Below are 25,170 nucleotides of genomic sequence, written 5' to 3'. Positions count from 1 at the left end.
AGGTCTCTACATTACACAAACATGATTTAGATGTTATTATGTCACACCGTTTGTGAACCTCTCGTGATACAGAAGGTAACTTCTAGATTAAATTAAGAAATAAATAAGGCAAATATTTTGTACATAAATTAAGAAAACGAGACGAGATGTGAGAAGATTTTCGAGAATTGAGACAGAAATTCGATGAAATTCTTCGAGAATCGAGACAATACTAAATATTTACAAAACATTTAGGACAATATTTCTACAAAAATTTACGAGACGGAATCAGAAAACTTTATTTATCGTCTCGTCTCATCACGTAGACAACACTAACATTACATTTGAGCCCATACCAATCGCCAAATGTGGCATTCATTGCAACAATGAATACTTAAACAGTTGTGCTGACAGTTCGAGCCTTGACGCTAGTCTTCATGGACTTCCATTAAGGCTGCTTTAATACAACTAGTGTTCCTCTTGAGAGGAAATAGAAATAGATAAGCTTTTCGAAATGAGACAACAGTTTTACGTCGCCGTTTCGAGACAAGACATCCCGAAATATGTCTCTAGTGAAATCGTTTGTCCGATCGAGGTACCAGACTCTCGTGACTCCCATCTTTGTCCAACAATAACATAAATTTGTCATTTATCCGTCACTACTGACTAAATACCTGCACGAATCTTCGCTACTGACTAGTAACTTGTTGTGCACGGCAGCAGAATTGCCACTTGACCTTGAGTGCTGTTCTCTGACGTCCACCAATTGGCATACAGGACAACGATTTTGTCAATACTATGATGCTGGAGTCGATTTGTCCACATGCTCTATTTTCTTAATGAAAGAAGAACATTGTCAATATGTCGCAAGATTCATCCACTGAAAAAAAAAAAACAACTTCTCACCGAAGGTTTGGCATCAACTTATTGGAAGCTCATTGGCTCACTTCAAACGTCAATTTGACTGCCGCACAATATAAGCTTACAGTTATGTGCTATGAGGTACGCATTGTGACCTGACCGGGGTACTTAATGAGATATCAAGGTTGTATTCACAACGTATGTTATATCCATCCAATTCAGTAATCGCCTGGTGTAAATGTAAAGGCTTCCCCATCCAAATAAAGATCTGGCTGCGAGTGGCGTACGCAACGGGTTTAACCTCAACTGTTCATAGGAAAAGAAACATTTACTCGTACTATATTCACACACACACACACACACACACACACACACACACATATATATATATATATATATATATATATATATATATATATATATATATATATATATATATATATATATATATATATATATATATACAAGGGTGGATCCAAGGGGGGCTATAGCCCTACCCCTTGACCCTCAGATATACACTGGATAAAATGGACTTCAATCCTGTTTTACACTGGATAAAGCGGCAAACTATGGTTTAGCCCTTTCCTTCATCATATCCTGGATCGGCCACTGTATATATATATATATATATATATATATATATATATATATATATATATATATATATATATATATATATATATATATATATATATATTGCAATTCCTGAAAGAATATAAGCTTGAGTATTTGAACTCCCCTTGATAAAATTCTATGAGCACTACTCCTGGCTACACTGTTACTCCTCCTAATAAAAAGAGTAAGGGAAATTAGATCCTAATCTTACATATTACAATGTATCCATATGTAAGGTCTTCTGAATTTAGTTACTATACACTAAGCTAAAGCATAAATAACAAAATACTGAATAAAAGTTTTTGTTATTATTATTATTTTAAAATAATTCTTACCTGACTTTAGCATAAGTCTTCTTCTAATGAGGGCCACCGGCACCTATGTAGTAAGAATTCGCTACCTTCTCTCCGTTGAACACTATTTTGTTCTTGTTCAAATCAGCATTCTTCTTCCATACTACATCAGTAGCGAAGTGAGGCCTGTAAAAGAAGCGGTTGCAATATGAAAAGCTTGTGTACGCTGGCGAGTGCTTCCCGTGTTCGTGAGTGTTACTTCAATATTTAGAAAGTTCGGACAGGAAAATATCATCTCTATATTTTCATTCATTGATTTAATTTTACATTCAATATACATTATTACTATACATTATTTTACATTATTACTATATTGCTCAGTAACTATTCACTTTCAAATACAAAGTTTGTCTCAAAAGTTCGGTGAATGATCCCATATGATAGAAACCGCTCTGGTTAGGATGAGTCGCCTGCGCATACGCATTGAAAGACATATCGACTAGCGCTCTCTATCGTGAAGATAATCGAAGTGAAGCAGTGTTGCACCTGTGACTAAGAAGTCAGTGTGAGAACTTATGTCATTGTAAAATAGAGCAACACGTTAACATGAAGTTTTGCTTCAAATGAGAGAAAACGGCGAAGGAGATTCATGAAGATTAGTGCAAGTGTATGGTATTGAAGTAGTTAGTAAAGAGTGTGTGTTTGAATGTGTTACACTTAAAAGACAGGAAAGGAAGATGTTGAGGATGAGCTGCGTTCGGGTCACAACGAGCACAGTTCTACTCAACATTAAAAGAGCTCGATGGATCCTTGGGGATGATCGGCGGCTGTCTTTAAATATGTTAGCAGAAGAGTTGAAGATAAGCAAAGATAGTATAAGCACTATTGTTCACGAACATTTAAAAAAGTGAAAAAAAAAATGTGCCCGATTTGTACCGCTTACGTTGAGAGACAAACAGAAGCAAACTCGGATGGAAACGTCTTAAGATTTCATCGACATGTCTGACCGGAATCTGCGGTTTTTGTAAACCATCATTACAGGATATAAGACCTGATGCTACCAATACGATCCGGAGACCAAGTGACTATCAGTGGCGTTGTGTCCATCGTTTTTTCCGTTTCGCAAAAATGGTCGGCTGACAACATTCAAGATTAAGACGATGTTCATCTCCTTTTTCGACAGCAAGTTCTTGATCTATCATGAATTTCTATCCGAGGGTTAAACTGTCAATGCGGAAATTTACAAGGGAGATTTGAAACGGCTGCTCCAAAGCAGCCAGCGGGTTCAGTCACAACTGTACTGGAATGGAAAGTGGAATTTCCTCTACGACAACGCCCGTCTGCACACTGCGAGCTGCATCTCAATTTTCGCGTTCAACGCAAGGTGACTGTTCTCCAACACCTCTTTTTCTCCAGATTCGGGGCCGGCAGACTTCTTTTTGTTTCCCCGCCTTAAATTGGACCTGAAGGGCTTACTCTTCGCAGATGTTGAGGAATTCAACAACGCGTGATCACGGTGCTTCGAGCGATTCCACAAGAAGCGTTTGCCGACAGTTTCCAACAGCTTTGCAACTGATGTCCGAAGTATGTTGTAGCTAATGGTGATTACTTTGAAGACCAGTAAAGGTATTTTGTTTTTATCTCTTGTTTCATTTAGTTTCTGAGATCATTCGTCTAACTTTTTCAGACGCGCTCTGTATTACTAAACATATGATTGAAAATTCAAAGTTTTACATCAGTTTTTCTTATTTATTTTATTTTTTTAAAAACATATTTTCTTGTCTTTGATATTAAAATTGTGATAGAACAGTGACAGCATTGTTCAAATATGGTGACAAAGAGTCATTGAAAGACACAAAGAGTTGAAAACATCATGAGAGTTTCTATCGAATTTAGATTGGTTGTTAGATTTGAGTTCAGTGTACCTTCCAGCAGCGTGGCTATATGAGGCGTGGATCTACAGCTTAATGTGGGATCTGAATCACATGAATTCACGCCGGGTCCCCCGTGCCAAAGGCACGTACACTAACTGTATTACATAAGGAAATTCTTTATCGAATTTAGAGTACACATCCTTTCATTTTTAAGGCACTTACCTCTCTAATCGGTTTGGTATTGAAGCGAATCTCTTCATAATGTGTGTGCGCAGATATTTCCTCATACTGCTACACTTATTACTTGTATTTCATGGAAACAATGATGACTTTTCTGAAAATACTGAAATGATAGAAACATTTAGGAAACAGTGGTATCTATCAAGACAAATCAGATGAGAATGAATTAACGTTTTTGGGGCAGTTAGCCGTCTATCTTTGAAGGCGAAAAAAGAAAGATTAAAGCCTGCTATTGATATTGAATGATTTATTTGACAAATTATACGCAAACAAGGCTAATAAATCACACCCGTCGACTCCGTTCAGATGTGTTTATATACCACACCCGCCCTCCACAGAATCTTGATTGTGTGCTTGTATGACATATCTGTTTATAAGGTGTTAAAAGTGAAGTGGGGTACAAGTAAATGACAAGTGGAGTACACTACGCATCTCACCTACTTTCAAAACTAAGTACAAAAAGTCGTTTCAGGGTTATGGTAACCAATTTGTCACTGTTACTAACTTAAGAAATACTATAACGTCACCAGTGGTTGTGTTCAATGGACCACCCTGTCTGATAGCTATCGCCATGGATCTCAGCTTCCATTGAACGAGACTGTGTTAAAACTCAATTTAGTTTCAGTTGTTTCATTTCTCTTTACCAGCTTCCCAAAGACAGTCGAGTATGCGCGGCTTTCGACGGCCCAATGCTTGTTTCAACAGTGCTAACCCACAAAAATTCATGGAGGACGCAAGAGGATTTCCATGAGGAATGTCTATAAATTTGTATGAATTCCTGTTTCCCGTACGATCTCTCCGTATGCATAACCATTGACTTCGCCGTACGTCTTGACGTTTTGTCTTTGTGAATGACAATGCAAGATGTATCACTGCCATGTTAAGATGGAAAATCATGTCAGTATCGTGGCTCCAAAATATTTGCCTAGTAGTAATGCATTGATCTTAACCTTTTAGTCCATTTTGTGTGGCGTAAGTTTTGTCATTATAGCAATAACCACCAGCAACCATAAAGTCGGAAGGAAAAATTTCCTCATATTAACGTTCGAGTCAGAAAAGATGGCCCTCTTTGTTTACATTCCAACAGACACACTCATATCTCGTCCAGAGTCACTGCAAACGTCCTTCTATCCCTGATGGCGTAGCGTTCATACACTTTTCGATTGTTCGTGTTTCTCATCACGGAATGTTGACAGAGCATATGAACTCGAGGCTTATGTTTCTTTAGCAGATGTCAATTTTGTACAATTATACGATTTATAGTCGCTGTGGAACGCTGTTCTGCCCTTGGTATTAGGCCTACTCTCACGTCACATCAAGGAATCATGTTTTACGCCCTGACCTTCGGTATCTACTGTACCCAATGGCCCACCATCAACTTCTCGGGCGTATTCACGCGTGCTGCTACCTAGGGATCGAATTCATTACTCAGGGCCCCAACTAAGGGAGGAAGCAGTGTACGTACTCCATGTATGTGGTTTTAGGGTTTCCTAAAAGGGCAATATAATATTAGAGATATTACAGAAATAAGTCTGACTATATAGATTTTGTATACTGGAGAAAAAGATCGCTTGGACATGAGAAATTGTAGAGGGCAGTTCGTACGATAATGGAGCCAATATAGATTCTGGTATCTATAAAGAGATACAATCGAGGAACTCCGGGAATACAAACTTGCATATTTTGTGCCATGTGAAGCACACTCATTGAATTTAGTTTGAGCACACGCTGCTAAAGCACCATTTGAAGCTCAAACATTCTTTGGTATTCTAAATTGCCTGTATATATTTTTCAAACCTCTTTATCTAGATGGAAAATTCTGAAAAAAAAAAGCATCAATCTTGAAATCTGAAAGTAAAACTAGGTGGTCATTGAGACTGGAAGCTGTTGAAGTTTTATATCAAAGTTAATGAGGCCCTGGTTTGAAGTGGCATTCAGTCGTCTCTCTACTTCAGAGACAATGACAAAGGATTTACAGAGAAACATTAGCAAATTTGAATTCACTGTCGTAACCTGCTTCTGGTATATAATTCTTAAACAAACCGATTGTAGAAGTAAAATTCTACAAAGAGATAACATAACAGGAGATGAGTCACTCAAAATATTCATGGCCTTTTGAGCTTCTTGGAAATGAGTATAGATAGTGCTACATTTGGAGATATTGAAGAAGCTAAGTTAATTGCTAAACAGAATGGAATATATGCTGATTTGAAAGAGAGAAAAAGGAGGAAAAATAAATAGTGCTTGACAAAGACTGTGAAGATGTAAGTTTCGATTTATCAGACGAACGAAGATATGCTTAGATTGCTTTATTTGAAATTGTTGACAACATATTTTGTTATTTAAAAGCTCGGTTTTTAGTCTCTGGAGAAAATAAATTTGGAAATTAGATTTATCAACTATAATATTCTCAGTTTAGGTATCAACGATTTATGCACTGCAGCGAAAAATCAGATACTTAACAAGGACAAGATAAGTGAAGACCAATTGCTTCAAAAAGTTGAAAGTTTTAGGCCACGCTTTAATTGTAGACGCTAACATGAAAATTGAACCTCCAGCGACATTCTTTAATTAATCTCATCTACAAACTCGTATAGACTGGAAAAAGGGTATTTAAACATGAGAATGGCCTTTAAAATGTTGGTAACTCTCCCTGTTACAATTGCTTCAGGCGAAATAAATTTCAATAAATTGAAATTTATTAAAACTCACTTAAGAAGCATCATGATGCAAGACTTTTAAACTTGAATGTCATTGTTATTGAGCACAAAATAACTTTGAGTCAACTATTTCTTATGATAACACAATCAAACATTTTGCTCTCAAAAAAAATCTCAAGTCAAATATTTACGACAATTATTACTACTGCGCTAATGGTTATATTACTGTTGAAGGGGGAAAGGTATAGTGTTTGTTTGAGTATAATGATTCAAGCACATTTTATTTTATTTCATTAGCGATTTCCAATGCAAATTAAATATTATTGACAAGGGAACAACTTATTTAAAATATGTTGATATAATTACTATTAAATGTTTTATTTCAATCAGGAGTAAAAGTGAGGAGCAACGCAGGAGACACCATTCCCCCACTTCCAGAAAATATCTATAACATTCCTCCACTTCCAAAAAAAATTACAATGGATAAAGGCACGGAAGCGGCGTGACGTAATGCGTCTCCTTACTTTTTTCAGATCCACTTTTACCCTTGATTTCAATGATAGCTTTATAATGTTGCAGGCATTTTCCGCTTTATTTTAACAATTATATTGGTTTCTTATTTTAAAATTGATACTTATGTACAAAATTATTCTTAATACTTTAGAAGCCCATGACGAATTAATATATTTCTGTGGTTTAAATTATTATATTAACATAATTACGTTAATTAACGTAATATTAGTTTTATTTAAAGTATAATTTATCTAATACAATAATTGAGTAATACTTTTCTTACCAAACTATGAGAAAGAACGGGCGCGATGAATTTCATGTTTGCCCCGGGTGACACAAGCCGTAGTTGCGGGCTCACCTGAAACGACCTTATGTGTATTCATCAGTTTGAACTAAATCTTTTTGATTGCAGATTTTCTCATTTATTTCAAGTTAAATTTATTGAACACTTAGACTTAAACTATATTACATAAGAAACTTGAAAAGTAACTAACAGATAAGAAAAATATAATTTTGTTAAAAAAAATAATAACTACCCACAAACCTCTCTTTGAAAAGCTCTGAATTCTTACCCATAGACGGAAGTAAACGTCGTGCATTGTGAAAGCTTTATTTCAAGAACCAGAATTTAAAAAAAAAATCTATAAATGGTTTCAAGAATAAAGCCTTTCAATAAAGAAAGATGGGTATTTCACATTGTAATATTAGTAGAATAACAGTAATTTTTAAACAGTTGATATATTTCGTGAATCTGAGTTTCACAAAACTTTGTTTCCGTTAATGAACTGCCTATTCCAGAAAATTTCGACTACTTTCCATGGTACAGGATGAGTCAAAAATCAAGTTACATAGGATTCCCTCTCCTTTTATCGTTTAAGATCACTAGCCAAACGAATGCAGGAAGATGTTCATACAAGACAAACGGGTGGAATGATTCTCTTGGTTGGTAGTCGCAGTTACAGAGGTGCATCAGAGGAATTTAACTGCAGACATCAAGACAGGTTTCTGATCACGCACAACGATGTGACAAAATTGGTACAGAGTGATAAAAAGAGATTGATACGTGGTAGCGTGCTCGACAAATCACATAGTAGGTGATCCACAGATGAAGGAATATTAACCATTGTGTTAGAACTTAACAAAGAGCATCTGACGTCTGTCGTTGAAACACGGCGAAAGCCAGTCGAGTACACTGAGAGAAAAAAATGTAGGTGGCGTACTTAAAAAGATAGGTTGCATGCGTAATTCCTGTAGTTTTTGGACTTAACGTACAGCAGACGTATAACTGAAAACGCATGTTTTATAATACTTTCTGTATAAGTGTTCCATCTATACGTACTTTCCGTATGAAACAATGTAGGCGGTCAGGATCTCACATACAAATGAACGTATATAACATATAGCTGACGAAGGTAACATAAATATATGGATGTGATATACGGAAAACTGTTAGATGTCAGATATCCTGCAATGGCATGATGTAACATCTAAGGGCAGTGCCTATGTAGCATATGGATAACGTATGCTCCGTACTGATTTCTATAGTAAGCAAGAGGATTCCGTATATTTGTACAATATACTGCTGTCCGGAGAACGGATTTTTCTCTGTGTATGTGTCGCATTCTGTACAGGAAGAAGTAACATCCATACAAGATCCAAAAGTTGTAATACGTCAGTCAAGATGACCCTGACTATCGCCTACAATCCTGTGAGTGGACACGCAACCGCATCAATTAGAACAATGACTTGAATCACCTGCTTTGTTCAGCGACGTGACATTGTTTTGTCCATTGGAAAATTAAAGACTACACAAAACTAAGTGTATTTAATTTGGATTTGGTATCATTATTTTTATTCTCTGAGTATAATTGGTGGTGGTGGTACTGGTGGATTTGAGTTTAGTGTTCCTTTCACTAGTAGACTATATGAGATGCAGACTTATAGTTAACGTGGGATCTGAACCATATGAGCTCCCATCGTGAATCGGTCTTGGATTTCCGACATTGAAGGCAGTATGGTAATCATATAGATAAATGGAGCTCTCTGAGTATAATTGTTCATAATCCTTTAAATCATATTTTAAATCGGTGAATTGACTGCACATTACCGACATCTATTGATATCAAGTGGCGACACCTATTAGCGTTTGTGTTTACTATTAGGAATTAACGTGACGCACAGAATGAAGAAGTGCAATTAAATCGTTATATTTTAAATCGGTAAATTGATTGCACATTACCGACATCTATTGGCGTCAAGTGACGATACCTATTAGCGTGTGTGGCCATTTTTAATCGAAAGTACCCTTACTGGTGATGGTTACAAATTTCTTTTTGAAAAAGGACTTATTTAACTTCCTGAGCATGTTAAATAAAGCTACCGATTTCATGCAATGCTTCGTTATGACTGTTCCCTTCTTTAAATACAAATTAATTGTTCGTAAATGGTTTCCATGTTCTGTTTTCTGACATATGGGCGGTAGCTGTTGCGTGGTAACCACGGTCTCCAAATCTAACACCAATGATTTTCTACCTTCAGGGTCACTTAAAGTACTGAGTTAAGATTCAAAATATTCAGCACCTGATTGAACATATTGCGGCATGTGTAGACACGATTATTACCGCTCTCTTAACTGTTCTGCCGGACCAGAAACGTCTTCGCTACACATGCATTGATTATGAAGGTTTACTCATTAAACATGTAGTATAAACCCCTATGCAACCTGTCTTTGACTCACCCTGTATATTTATTTTCTATAGCTTTAACTATCAATATATTTATGAAAATACATGTATAAAGTTTGTACTTACCTGCTTTAAATTAAGATCTTCACTTTTGTGCTTATTATTTTATAGCCTACTATTTTGTGCTTACATACCTTGAAGTAATTCCCTCTGTGAAAAAGTCAGTCTAGTCTCAAGTCACGAATAGTCATTTTTCTATCACAGTCGTCATTTTCATATTGAGTCGTGATTCAGAGAATACAGAATACTATAACACATGAAAACATGTTAGACTAGAGTTAATAACAATGAGTGACGTATGGTAGTAAGACGAGATTTAACACTTACACCTTTCTTGTAACATTATGGTTAAACACTAGACGGATATATTGTAAACTATGAACTTTACAATCACTGTAGAAACAAAATAACAACGTAAGATGATGCAAAACTTTCCAGAATATTCATTTTATAGCAGCAAGGTCCCGAATCTGAATCTCTGTCGTGATTCTCTAAAGAATCCAATCTTTCAAAATATCAGTTCAAGAAGTGTGTTTAAATTACTTGTATGTACATGATTATCCATTCTTGTTAGGGTATAAAACAATAACTCTATGGATTAAAAACGAGAATTGTAACTCTAGATCATTTACGTTTAGCATCAGCAGTGGCGACACTATGCGGCGCAACTGTAAAGTTTTTGGTTTCACCAGAATCGACGGTGATATTCTCTACTGCTTCATTGATTAGAATATACACAGTACGGCAAGAAATTTCCCGGGCTTTTTTTTTATGTAACCAGGTGAAGTGGACTATCACTGGAAAGACAATAGCACTGTAGTGACTGAAGCAACTTTAAACCTGCTCCGGATGCTGCGAGTAACTCGGATGCATTTACAACAGGTTGAACCGAGGGTAAGTCAGTGTCAAGTTGCAAAGATTTAATCATGACTGCGGACTGATTTTTTACAAACTATTGTCCCTAGAGACAGAAAAATGGTGTTTCAAGTATTATTTTCTTACCAAACAATAGTCGTCGACATAGCCAGTCCAGGAATGCCTATCAATCATGGTTCGCATGCAGAAATCACGATTCAATTCATTGTTGATTATCTTTTTCGATGCCAACTGTGTCATGACAAAGAATTTGTTCTAGTAAGCCAGATTATCATTGTTACCTTCTATCTACAGGTCATTAAACGACTCCAGCGACTGTGACTTGTGATAGGTTACAATTAATTAGCTCTGATAGTTGGAGTCTCCTTCTTGACCATGGTCTCCATACAACTGTAATATGTCAGGCGGTTTTGGGCCAAAAAAAAAAAAAAAAAAAGATCATTGTCGTCAGGAACCAACTTTCCTAAAAGAAATTAGTCCGGTACTTATTTGTCGCACTGTGTAGATTATATTCTCCGTCTTGCTCTAAATCTAGCCAAAGGTCTGTTATCCGAGCAAGTTTCACATCTAAGCAGCGTATCACGTTCATTTTAATCATTTTGATGTTACATGTATGATATATTGTACAGTTCTGCTTTATGATATTTTCTTCATTCATCCGATTCTCTATCCCTTTTGGTTTAAAAAACTTCAAAGCTTTGTTTTCGTATAGGCTTAGCTTGTGTTCATCTCGACAGTATATAACAATTAAAATTTTATATTGCAGTTATAATCACATATATTCAACCGATTATGCGCTACAGCTTCTTAAGCTCCAAATTTACGTGAACTAATTGATTTGTGCTTAGAAATTTGTGGGAGAAAATTACGTTTCACAATTTTTTCTTTCACATGATGCAAGACAACTACGTAATGAACATTATGTTTCGAAACTAAATTATTTTTTGTTAGAAATGTTTAGTATTGAATTTAGCTTATGATTAAGCACACATCTATGTTTTTGACTGCATCCTCAGTATTTCGATAGACTCATAAGTTTCGTTAGAGAATGAGCTCGTGAAACAAGTAATTAGCTACTTAAATTAAGGAGTAATGAATTCGGATTTAAAGAACCAAGAATAACGGCAATTCTAGAGTATGCGATAAGTAAGCATCATTCAGCAAAGCAGCCATCTAGTTCCTTTTGCTAGAAAAATTAGTAATAGATTTTCAATTAGAAATATTCAGGGTCAAATATCGGCAATTAGGCGCCTCATGAATTTTTAGTTGCTAATTTTTGAATTAAGCGTTTTTTTTTTTTTCATATTATGACCCTATCTGAAGTCTATAGCTTAACACTGAATCCGAACTTCATGAACTCTCAACTCCTGCACAAAACAAGTATTAATGCCAACTCTCCTAGTTCCTGTTACATTTGATGCGTCTATTCAAATGGGATTTCTATTCTCCTCTTCATAAAATCATAACGCTACTCGTGTTTCAATTATATTTATCGCAAACATGGTTCTGTTCATCTAATGTATAGTTCATTCACAATTCTTTTTTGGATTCAAACAGTTCCGGTTCCAGTTTTCCTTTCTAGTTCCTTTTCGATTCGTTGATCAGTTTATTTGTTCCTAATCTGTGCAGATGGTACAAAAAAAAAAAAAAAAAAAGATTCTTTAGTGATATTCAATAGTAATTTTTATCGGTGTTAATGTGGCAATATTTCAAATAAAAATAATCATAACTAAACGTGTTAGTTTAAAGTTGGGCCATTTTTGTGTGCTATTCTAAAGAGTATACTACTTCGATTTACCAGAAAAATAATTTTTGATATGTTTACAGTATCTAATTTCCTAAATAAAAGATAAGAGCAGAATTGAAGGGTTGAATGCAAGAACCAAGTAAGTCCACTTTTAGAATTTTTTTCTGGAGCTACCTGCTTCTCGCTCTAACTTCACGATGAACATTGTATTTAGGTACCTCCTTTTACATTATAACACTGAATATAACAATCGGATCCACATGATTCTTGAATAGAATAGTCTATAGAGTGATTTTTTCCTACTGGAATATGTGAAAATCTCAAGTTAACTAAAAAAATGGACCTACCTGGTTCTTGCATCCAACCCTTCAATTATTCGTAAAATAGGTAATCCAAATTATGGATTTTTGTAATGTTGTCAATAGACTTGCGGATGGTTTTCTGTTTCGGTGTTCGTATTTAAAAGAAATCAATTATCTTAAATGAATGGTGAATTCGAATTTTTAGTTAAGATATATTCTTTACTTTTTGTTTTTAATTAGTATTTTTTTCTTGTTGGAATAAGATTCTTTATTTTTTATCGTCAAATGAAATTAAATCTTTAATTTAATACATAGTTGAACTCTTTAACAGGATCGGATTAACCCATCTAGAGACCCGGGGCTAGAAAAACTATGTGGACCCTGCTGACTTCGCCTAATACATTTTTGTGAAAGGGTACAGTTGGAAAGTTAAGGGAATTTGTTTCATACGTATTTTGGTCACAATTTATCTTATGATGATGATTGTATCTTGTATGATTCTCTTTAGACAACCAGTTGAGGTTTTGATGATCAGAGTGGGGGCCCCGTCCACCTTAATCCGCCCCTGCTCCCCTTAATCCGGCCCTGCTCTTTAAGCTAAAGAAGACGGATGAATAATGAGAGTGAAATTAAATTTTTTGCGCTCTCCCGCCAGAAATCGAACCTGGGATCACACCCTCGAAAGGAAAACGCGCTAGCTACTAGACCAGTAAAGAGGGATTACATTTATCATAATGATTGATTATAGGCGAATAGAGGTTTATCATATATATGTTCATTAGGTATAAATAGACCTATGGTGATAGTTAGGTTAGGGTTAGTTTACTAACTTTATTTTCTTTTTCATAAAAACTTATCCAAAAATGAATCTACATTCTAGAGGATATGTAAATTTATACGTTAGTAAGTGATTGTCTATTGGATCATAGTGTTTCCATTCACTGCTCCGATTACTGCGATTTGTTTACGTGATTTATCTCGTAGTCAAATCACTTGTAATCGTAATAGAGAATCGGAACATTGAATCATGTTTGCCATAAACTACAACTGTTCATTACTCGTATACTAAATATATAAAATAAATCACGTAACACATAACACATAATAGACCTCTTTTACGATTTTCAGATCTCCCTCCTTGTTTACATTGTTATTTATAGATTGTAGGAGAATACCATATAAGTGTAGTATATATATATCTGATTTAATTTGAACATTACATTCATTTAAGATTTTATCAGATTTATTCTCTGCCGTAAAATGTTGTTGATTTAATTGAGATAATAATAAGCAGTTAGCTACCACCATTCACGAACTTCAAGTTCGTGCAAGACATTGAAATTATAAGAACTTGCTATGTCTTACCTGGTTATCTAGAAAGTATGCACTTTGTATATCAGAACATCATTAGTTCAATTCTCCATGAAATGTCAAAACGCTATGTATTACTATTATTACTACTTTCCAATATATAATCAATGAAAATTTGACAGAAAAAACTCTACGAAGTTTTCTGAGTGTGAAGAGAAACAGCAGTGTTTCAGAAGTAACTATTTTAAAAAACATATTTTTCTTTGGTAACACACACCAATCTGGTATTATTATTTTGTACAAAGAAGCCAAATAAATTTGGATAGTTTGAATTGAATCCTCGTTGTTTTCATTTAAGGTACAGTTATTAATATTGAGTCATTCGATCATAATTAACTTGTATTCAAAAAATAGCGTGTGCTACACGGCTACTTTTGAAACACTACTGCCCATTTTGAAATTTAGAGAAAAGACTGTTCTAAAGAAGACAGGTGGTAAAAATTAAATAAATAAATTTATTTTGAAATAACACAATAAATTATACAATAAATATTGTAACAAGTTCTCTTTTGTTTGCAATAAATAATTTAACTATGTACATTTTGTAAAAAAAAAAAAAAAAGTAGTTTTGTTTTATGAACATGTATTTTCGTGAAAAATTGTATTTAATAACCACAGACAACCACCAAAAGGAATTTTCTAACTGATGAAGTTTGAAAGACAGCAAAGTATCAAGAATGTGTGTAATATTTGAGTAACAGAAAAATTTCTCTTTGAATTTTTAAGACTAAAATCTAAAGACTATATATGACCTTAAGAGAGTGTCATAATGCATTAACAGTTTCCTGTGTGGTGCCCATTTGTTGCAAAGCGATTAATGAGTATGCTTTCCTGAAAGTAATTGTGAGTTCGATTTTCATTGAAGACACAAGCCTTAAATATAAATTCGAGTTCCCTTGGTATGGAAAAGGGATGTTAAAATTTCAATAAATAAAGATAATGAATCACTACAACGAAATCCGAAAAATCAAATTTTTGTAATCTACAGTGAATTAAGTGATAAACGTTATACAGGGAAAATAAAATCTGAGACTCCTTTATTGATGAGTGTAATAGAAAAATAAACATAATCTTAGCGTAAGATCATCATCAACAGCTAGTATACACAGTAGATACGCTGATTATTTTAAAATAGGTTTTAGTACTGGACTAATTACTATGATTGTCACATTTTTGGTAAGTTTATCTACTAGTTTGAAAAATGAAAAGTGGAAACTATGAATCAATTACGACACTCTTTTAATAACTTTTAAAGATTTTTTTTGACAGAAGGAAAATTTACAGTTTAGAGAAGAAAACATACTTTTTGAACCTTGATCAAAACGTTGATTAATAGTACACCTACACTTATTTATTGTAAGGTATAGTTTAATTAATTCAGCTGTCATATTATCATTAAGGGCATCAAATACCGGCGCCATTTTGTTTTGGCCATTGACTTATATGGGAAGTTATTTTTCTTTTTTCTTTGAAATAATCTGAAAGATTTAACTGTTTGATTTTGCTGATGTCATCAAGTTTAGTTAAATGTTGCTTTGCACTTTCAAAAATTAATTTGCAAATGTTTAAAGACAAAATCGCTGACATCAAACAATTAAAATTTTAAGCTCATTTTAAACAAAGGAAATCCCATGTATAAAATCTAGGGCTACCATACGACCCGTTTTTACCGTAACAGTTTCAGTTTGAAGGTTCTTCTTCTGGTATCACGCAGATTTCCAGTTTGTCTCGGTTTTCACTTGTGACAATCTTTTTATCCTTTCTTGTGTGACCTATCCTCATCACGACATTCTAAACATTATTTTTTCTATTATTGTATTACAGTAACAGCTACGTATGTAATCTTGTAGCCAGTTTGAATAGTGATAGAGCACTACACGTCAAGACATATTGTTCATATATCGCCTAATCATTGAACCTAAGATGTGTGTTACTTTCTCCACCACCATTTCTAATTCATCCAATAGGAATTCTTCTAAAAATGGATCTTGTGTTAGTAAAGTACTTTCTACCAATGGAAGCAATGAAAATAAACCTCCCATCAAGATGTTCTGCTTTGGAAGATTTACCTTCCAACATCGCTTCCCGATTTAGAATAGCAGAAGTATGATAACTTTACATATAAATCAATGACCAAAAACGAAGGTAGCGCAGGTAAATCAATGACCACAAACAAAGGTAGCGCAGGTAAATCAATGACCACAAACAAAGGTAGCGCAGGTAAATCAATGACCACAAACAAAGGTAGCGCAGGTAAATCAATGAGCAAAAACAAAGGTAGCGCAGGTAAATCAATGACAGAAAACAAAGGTAGCGCACATAGTCACCATGATAAGAAGCTACTACAGTTTTTTAGTATTTGTTTGAGAATAAATAACCTATAGCTGATTATAAATTATAAAATGCAACGCAAGAATGGTTACCTTTTAATATACAAACAATGTAATTGTAACTACTAAAAATAATAGGCATTACGCTCAAACTAAAAGTAAATAATTTACATTTTTACAATTATAATTTCTTACAAAAAATATGTAGCTATAATGTCATGTTCATATGAATTTTAAGAAATTATTCCATTATAGAAATATAACCCAAAATAAATATACATATAAAATTTTTGAGAAACTAACATGTTCAGAATAGCATTTCAACATGTTAAAACTATTATTGAGGATAGAGAAATAAGATCACAATATTAACAGAAAGATGTGAAAAAAAGTATCCAAAATTCCTTTTAAGAGACTACTTAATTATGCAGAGGGATTACAAATTACAAATCTGTGTCCCAGTAAACAACTTCTTCTCTCTGTACAATTTGTTATTTTCACAAAGAACTGTCAAAATATAATGCCACTAAAAAACGTATCTCCCAAAACCTTTACCCTGAATCTTGTACGCTTAATGATATAACCCAGAAGAAAGATATACAATTCAACCCATGAAAAAGATACTTAAGTGTACATGTATACTTTTCGAAGAGTGTTGTCAATATATATCGTTATTTTTGTCTAACTTTACATAATAAACATAACACTTCGTGCATTACACAAATAACATCGTAATCCGAGAATAGAAGGGTATTATATTTCAGTCGATATGAGAATTAGAGAGGGCAGGACAATTTGACAATTATTCAAACTTAGAGAGTGTAATAAATTCATCGAATGAAATGTATATTTTGGCGTACGTTTTTTCTTTAAGAGTGTCTGTCTCATATTTCTCATTCTAAGTTGTAATTCGCTTTTTTCAATATGAAAATATCTATTTAAAATTATATACTCAAATTTGAAGTAATTCATATTTCCACCATCACTCAAACTGAATCATTGATTCTTAATTTCTTGCATGTTCTCGCGTGGCTAGTGAAATGAGACAAAACAATCCGTAAATTTAAGCAAAGAAATTAGAAACCGTCAAAAAACGTATCATACTTTTTAGAAAAAAAAATTAAAATTCCTTTGTAGGCTCAAATGTAAAGAGGGTATCCGTAAAGAATTCCTGCTTGTTCAATTGGTTACCATGCATAATTCCTGTTATGTGGTCCAGAGTTTAATAAGCGAGGGGAAAAAGGCTTTGGTCAAAACCCCAAATAGTGGTTCCGTTCCCACATAAGGTTCCAACTCATAATATATCCTCAATGATCAAAAAGACGCTAATTTCCAATATGTCAAGATCGAAGATGCCAATAATGTAATATCCCATCATTATAAATTCTGCACATGTCTTCAAGTGATAGATTTTTTTAAAAAAGAAATGTGTACCCTCACGGAATACTAGTTCTCGAATTTGATACTGTTCGAGATGATGAGTTCGATTCTCAAAGTGAATGCATGTGAGGCGGATATAATACTAGACTCTTAGATCTCGATTCGCCCAGTCTCACTGCTTGAAAGAGATATAAGAAGATTTTTAAAAAGTTAGATTTATTTATTGTGTTCAGAAATTGATAGTGAAGTGGTTTAGGACCAATACGTTTAGCACCAATATTTTCTTCCCTTACCTTAAAAGTATAACTCAATGAAATATTCCCTTATTCTATAAAACATCTGAGTAACAGAAATTCGTAAACTATTCGGAAATTATTTTTGAAACGAAGTGAATTAACATTTTCATATGCAATTAGTGTGATAGATCCAATGTAGATTGACGATATACCAAACCTTTGAAAATACTATTTATTAGGTTTTATGAAGATATATTTGAGCGATTCAATCCTAATTCTTATCTTTAAATTAAGTACATAAGAAATTATAGACCTAAATGAATTAAAATTTAACTACAGCACACTTTTTTGGTAAGACGTACAGTGATTTATCATTAATTTGATTCATTATAATTACAATAGAGACGTAAAATTTGAAAATAGCTACGGGGATAACGGTAATAATTTTGTAATAATGAAGTCACAAAAATAATTATATTTAGTTACAATTATATATAGTTACAATTTAGTTTTATGCAAGATATTGAAATATTTTTGCATTACGATAAAGTTTTTGTTTTCTGAGTAGAATATTATAAAAGATTGTCCAGTATATGGTAAGTTAAAGATAAAATCACTTTGAAAACATAAAATATTTTACACTTTTAGCATAAAATTTATCAGTTGGGTGAAATGAGAAATTTTTGAAATATAGAACAGATTACGAAAAATTATAAAGAATTATTATTAACCAATTCAGCTTGAAGACTCATCGTTCAACATCTTGAATTTATAAAAAGAGGAGATTCAGTTATAAACACAGGATGGAACTATTCTTGATTCATAATAATAAAGTATGGATTTGAAAATCGTTTAAGTAATTTTATTTTTATCAAATACTGTTTTATTATTATTAATAATAGAGAGCTCAATCTTGTGTAAAAAAAATTGACCCCATGTTTCCTGAATTATTTCTGGCGCAGTTTAATATAGGAATTATTTACAATTTTGTTCTGGAAAAATAAAGGTAATAAGAGATTTTTAAATTAATGCAGTTTTCTCTGCTGTAACTACAAATAAAATGACACCGTACATATTTATTGTCGAAAGCTGAGACACACAACCCACTTCGCCGTATCTATCGCCACTATGGCCACATCCACAATCCATGATCCCACACATGGATATCTCTGCAGTTTAGCTACCTAATCGACTTACTTGTTCAACTCTTTATTAGATGACGTCTTTGCACCTTAATGTTGCATGCCAGCCTGAGACCCTTCTCACATAACTTTGTCAAACCTTTTCTTCAATCACTGGCCATAGAGACGGCATAACCGTCTGCGGCCCGCCTATCCCCGGATGGGAATGAAAGACTTGAAAAAAAAAATATTCTTTTTATAATTTTGTTTATCCGGAAAGAAATGCGTTGCACAAGTTTTGGAAAATTCATTTTTCTATAATAGTAAAGGTTATATAATTTATATTGTTTTCCGATGAAAACTGTTCTGTTACAAATACTACAATTCAAACCAGTGATACTAGCTAACCTTAAAATGCGATTTTTCACACAAGTATTTCGGAAAGGATTTCAATTCTTTTTAAAGAAATTGGCCACAAACACTGTATAAGATTTCTTCTACACTCATCTAATAATCGACACAAACAAGCTCCTCTAGAGATAAGTGGTAGACGTTTTGAGTCATCAATAAGAGTACAACCAGTGTCAACAGTCAAATTTTGTTAAATGATTTAATTTTAAAATATCAAGAGCCAAGGAAATAATTATTATGCCTTTGTATTTAAACAAAAGAAAATGAACGAAAGGAAAATAACGTAAAATACCAAACGAGGAAATATCAATTTTCAAAACACCCCAAGAGAAATGCATGAACGAAGTTATGTTAGTGTCGTGACGCTCAGTAGATGAGAGCACAATGGTACGATGGAGACCATATATTTTTCACAACAAAATATCCATGTTTTCTAACATGGGAAACTCCTACCTGATGAACTATTTTTATAAACGTGGAAAACTGACATTTATGAGCAATTAACTCAGATATTGAAGAAAAGAAACGAAACACACAAACTCTTACATATTTTAATAAAACATAGGAAATTCAAAACCAAAATTTTTTTTTTAAATCTAAAGATGGTATTCTATAATATTTGAGGTTAGCATCATTGATCATAACATGACGAATAAATTATTGTGTGTATTAAACTTATCAAGGAATAAGAAGCAGGGTTTATTAGACATTTAGGTGATAAAATACTATGGTCTTGTCTTACTAGAGATACTAGATTGATTTTGTCAACAGAATATAAAGTGTAACGTAAATCACTTGATGGATATTTTTAGTCACCGATTGAGAGTTTGTTAGTTAATTTAAGTCTACATCGTGTTGAACGTTTTGAGATTTAATGAAAGCACTAATAGTGTAAAATATTTAGTGAGAAAATCATGTATTAATAAGAAATAGAATACAATACACACAGTGAAACAGTACTTAACAGAATCTCATGATGCATTGCTCTCCTTCCATTGTGAACTAATTTCTATTTAATGCAACCAATATCGAAGCTGCACTATGAGAAAAAATAAAAATCTTAAAATGTAATGATATTGAACACGATTTAATGAAAGTACAGTGTAAACAAAACATTTCCAGAGCAAGATCTAAAAAAAAGCGTATTCTTCCGTTTTTACCCTCCTAGAGTACGGTACTTGTATGTTATTTAAAGACTTTTAGGGTACTTTTTTTTTTTACCTCACATTAGTTTATGTCACAGAAGAGCGTGTTTTTCTTAATACTCTTGATTGATGAGAATTCCAGTACTGGAGAATATAAGAATATCAGAAAGGGAAATTTTATTTCAGCCTACATGCTCACAGCTGACTGCTTCTGCAGCGTCTAGGTAATTCTTTTGTTATAATAATGAATTTGAAACGTAAGTAAAACTACGAGCTGGTAAAACTATTAACTTCAAATACTTATTCTCATTAGTTGCATTTAATTCACTAAGATTTTATACATTTTTGGTAATATTTCACATACATTTATGGCATAAAATGTAGATTAATTTACAGTTGGTTCGATTCGGATAAGGTAGATTACGCCTGCAGTGGCGTACGCATGAGTTCGTGAAGGGGATGCTTCAAGCTCAAAAGTTCATGTAATTTCAAGTATTTTATATGATCTTAACGTTGTAAATGTTTGCTTTTGCATGTAATCTTACTCGGGGGTGGACTAAAACTCTCAACCTTCTTGCGTACGGCACTGTACATCTGGACCTCTGGTAAGAAATTTAATCCGAATTTTGTTAATATCTTTACAAGTACATAATTATGTATCTCAAAAGATTCTTTCTCGGCCTAGAAATTTATTTTGGATAAGAGTTTCTTTTTCTTTTCCCCGAAAATTAATCTTCCAAACCTAACATCAAAGTTTTACTAGAAATTATTTCAACCAGTTTTTAATTATTAATTTTAAATAAGATTTAAGACCAATTTATACTATTTGAACCTGAAAGTCATATGGACATAACATCCTACTTCAATCGGAATATAGGTAAACTATAAAGTACACGACAATATGCTTATATTTGCAAGGAAATCTCACTATAACTCAAGATGCAACAGTTTGTTATTAATAATAATATTAAAGTGTTATAATTTATTTTCGACTTCCATTATGTATCTATGGTTCTTCACAAAAACTTTAGTGAACTAAAATTGTCGAAAATGAGTAATAGTTCCGACTTAAATTCTTATGCAACTGCTTTTATTCTAAGGTAAATATTTTCATTCTTATGTGTTCGCTTGAGCTCTTCCAAAAAATTTTTTCGTTGGAATCTATTTATCACAGTTTTGTTGCCATCTGTTAACAAGTAAGTTTACAGCGCCAATATATCTGAATACTTTAATGCTACCAGTGCTTATAAGTACATTTTACTTATTCACTACATTGAATATTAGAGATTTCTTCACCGGTACACTTAAATATTTCTTAATTATTTTTATAACACTTTTAGAATACGGTTAAATACTAAAGCTATTAATACTTAGCTACAACATGATGAAACAGTACAGATTAACAATATGGGAACGATGGTCCATTTATCTCGATATATCGATGTAACTCTTAAAATATTACATATAAAACGCTAAAAATATCGATTTCGTACCATGGAAATATCGACAGGTGTAGATTATTTCACATATTCCATTGCCAACCCAACTTAAAGTTATATACAGGGTGTAATGAAAAGGTACAACAAAATTTCAGAGGTGGATTCCTTATGAGTAGACAAGCAAAAAAAATCATATGATCATATGTCAGGAAATGCATCATTACAGAGCTACGGAAATTGAGCCGTCTAATGCTGTGAAATAGTCTATTTCTGGCAGCCCCTTAATATGACTCAAGTTGAACCTCAATAGTTCATTCCCTAATCCAGTCGAAAGCTTCGTCCTTCAGGAACACATTGATACCAAAATTATCTTTCCATCTTAATTAGGGGATGAGTTATTGAGATTTAAATTGAGTCACATTAAGGGGCGACCAGAAATTGACTATTTCACAGCATTAGACGGCTCAATGGCCGTAACTCTGTAATGATGCATTTCCTGACATACGGTCATATGAACTATTTTGTTTGTCTATAAGGAATCCACCCCTGAAATTTTGCAGTACCTTTTTGTTACACCCTATATATATATATATATATATATATATATATATATATATATATATATATATATATATATATATATATATACCAATCTGCACTACGCCAGGTTATTAATATTTCAAATCCACAAATTAAATACAAACTTACAATAGCGCACTTGTTATTCTGTTTTGCAAACTAAGTACGTTACAGCATCAAAAACATTGAGAAACAAACTCATTTTAGAGACTTCTATAGCAAACAGTAACAACGCAAGTAAGGCGGATGGGTAAATGCACATCCTAAGTACAATACCAATTACCATGAGCATTATATGACATATTTTGAACAAATCGAAAAAAAAAGTTATAGGGAGTTGAATTTGAGTTTTTTTCAAAGCTCTTTATTTGAAAAAAGTGCTACTTGAATATTACATCTAATTACGTGAATTGTTTTTAACAGACACAAAGATCATAATGCTGTTTACAGTAACTCGATAGGTAAAGTGTTCACCTCCGGTGCTTGAGGTCCCTGGTTCGATCCCAGCTCGCGCCGTGTGGACTTTGTGGTGGACAAACACCGTGCTCGTGTGTTTTCTCGGGGTTCTCCCCTTTCCTCCCACTTTCTTCATTCCACCATTTGATTCATCTCTCATCATCACCGTCTCCTTTAGCCTCACCGGCATAACCGTCGGACGTAAAACTTAAAGATTTCTTTTTCATTTCCTAACAGTTCCGGATACGAAAAAAAAAAATAATCTAAAATTGCTATATTGCCTAAAATGGCGTATTTTTGTTAGCTTTTTAAAGCAATTGTCAATATCCATCGTAGTTTCTATAACATTGCAAAAATACTTTCTGAAACGTGTAATTCCAACAAGTTCTAGAGATTACATAATTTTAACCAGTGTTGCAAACTTTAAAACGTTTCTCCAGAATGGTTTGAGACATCAAATTGCTGAAAACGGAATTACATTCTTTGCATTTTTTTTTTTTTTTTTTTTTTTTGAAAACCATCTATGTAATTGGATGAGGCTTATCTGAGAAGTTCTTTGAAACGAAGGCTATGAAAGTAGCCTGCAACACTGAATAATAATGTAACATTCTAAGTTTTTATTTAATATGTAAATTTTAAATGTGTAATAATTTGATGTAGTGCCATTTGAAAAATATATATATATATATATAAATTTATATTGGAGTAGCAATACTGATAACCTTGTGATATCACAAGTATGTCAAACAATCTCTTTTTGCCAATATTTGCAAGGTACAAAGTTTCAGTGTTTTATATCGATTAGTTTAAAATTGCAAAGGCGTATCAAGATAATTGTTCCACCCTGTATATATTTACTGGTAAAATATGTTAACCACAAAAAAAGAGTGATGTTTAAGGAACTTATTTATAGGGACAGATTAATATAGGAATAGCATTAAAAAGTATAGTTGATTACTATTGAATCGTAGTGCAAAGCTAGATTCTAGTGAATAGAAGTTCCTTGACTTGCTTTACACGCCTGATCCTACGGACGCACCCCGGTACTACCACGTGATTCTTCAACTTCACCCTGATCTGAACCGGAAAACACACAAAACTGGCTTTTACTGACCACCTAGCACAGTTTGGTGCGTATTTCCCGCATTAATCGTTTTTATACAGTAAATGAGTTTGTAGGCATTGTTTAAAGATACTTGTTGTACTAAAACACCAAATTACCACTGGTTGTATTTAGAAACATGAGGGGCACATGTCTCAGTGGTAGCGTAAGGGTTAAAATGAGCGTCAACAATTCAAGTTAGCATAACGGTATTTGTAAATAGAGTGGAAGAATATATACATAGTGTGTGTCTTATTTATGTACACAAATAGATATAGTAAAATACCAGAATGTATTGTTATATGTGTAAATACACAGATAGCTTATGTTAAGAACTGTCATGACTTAGCGAACTTTAACAAATCTAAGTATGTACAGTATCTAAGTATGTATTCTAAATGGAGTCCATTGCTCGAAAATAACTATTTTTTTAAAAAAGAAAGTCATTTGTCCTTCGTTATTTGTTTTCCATTTAAAAAAGAGTTTATGTTTTTTTTTAATTAAGTCATCGTTTCTACGTCAGTCTCAGTTTGAAGATTTCTTGTAGTCGTTGGTTCGTATCCTTGAACCGTCGTCATCATAGTCGTCGTTACGTTTTTGTTTCGAAAGTTCATATGTCGTCCGAATCGTCTGGCCTGAACTAATTTGTTAATCTCGTTGTACGTTTTCACCATTGGAGGACTGTTAGGGACGCTGCCCTTCACGTCACATGCTGCGTATACTTGGTTACAATCATGGCCGTCCTGGCCATCTTTGGCTGCCTTCATGTAGCGGAAGAATCTTAAAATCTCTGGATTGTCTGAGTATGGTTTGCGTAGCTCGTTCAATTCTCTGGAAATAAATGAGAAACAATATTCTATTAGTGTGGTTCATTTTAAACAAAAATATGAAATTAA

The 25,170-nt window shown here is 33.4% G+C and overlaps 1 protein-coding gene and 1 long non-coding RNA gene across 3 annotated transcripts in view; both read right to left on the bottom strand.

Annotated features, from left to right (window-relative positions):
- Positions 1-1,796: 1,796 nt before the first annotated feature.
- On the bottom strand, positions 1,797-22,683 carry LOC145666877 (uncharacterized). The gene is made up of 3 exons (XR_014127835.1): positions 7,319-22,683; positions 3,845-3,965; positions 1,797-1,934 (listed from the first exon to the last, which is right to left on the bottom strand). It is a non-coding gene; the product is annotated as an uncharacterized LOC145666877 (long non-coding RNA).
- A 108-nt stretch (positions 22,684-22,791) lies between these two features.
- The window catches only part of Osi24 (Protein), a 164,851-nt gene continuing 162,472 nt past the window's right edge, over positions 22,792-25,170 (bottom strand). For both annotated transcript variants that reach the window (XM_081734457.1, XM_081734458.1), the window contains one exon: positions 22,792-25,105. In XM_081734457.1, coding sequence (XP_081590583.1) covers positions 24,775-25,105 — 331 coding nt within the window. In that variant the 3' untranslated portion in view covers positions 22,792-24,774. The remainder of the gene's footprint in view (positions 25,106-25,170) is intronic.

The sequence above is a fragment of the Thermobia domestica genome, chromosome 12, assembly GCF_964235325.1.
Source record: "Thermobia domestica chromosome 12, izTheDome1.hap1.1, whole genome shotgun sequence".
NCBI lineage: Eukaryota > Metazoa > Arthropoda > Insecta > Zygentoma > Lepismatidae > Thermobia > Thermobia domestica.
This window is presented reverse-complemented; position numbering and strand designations above follow the sequence as displayed.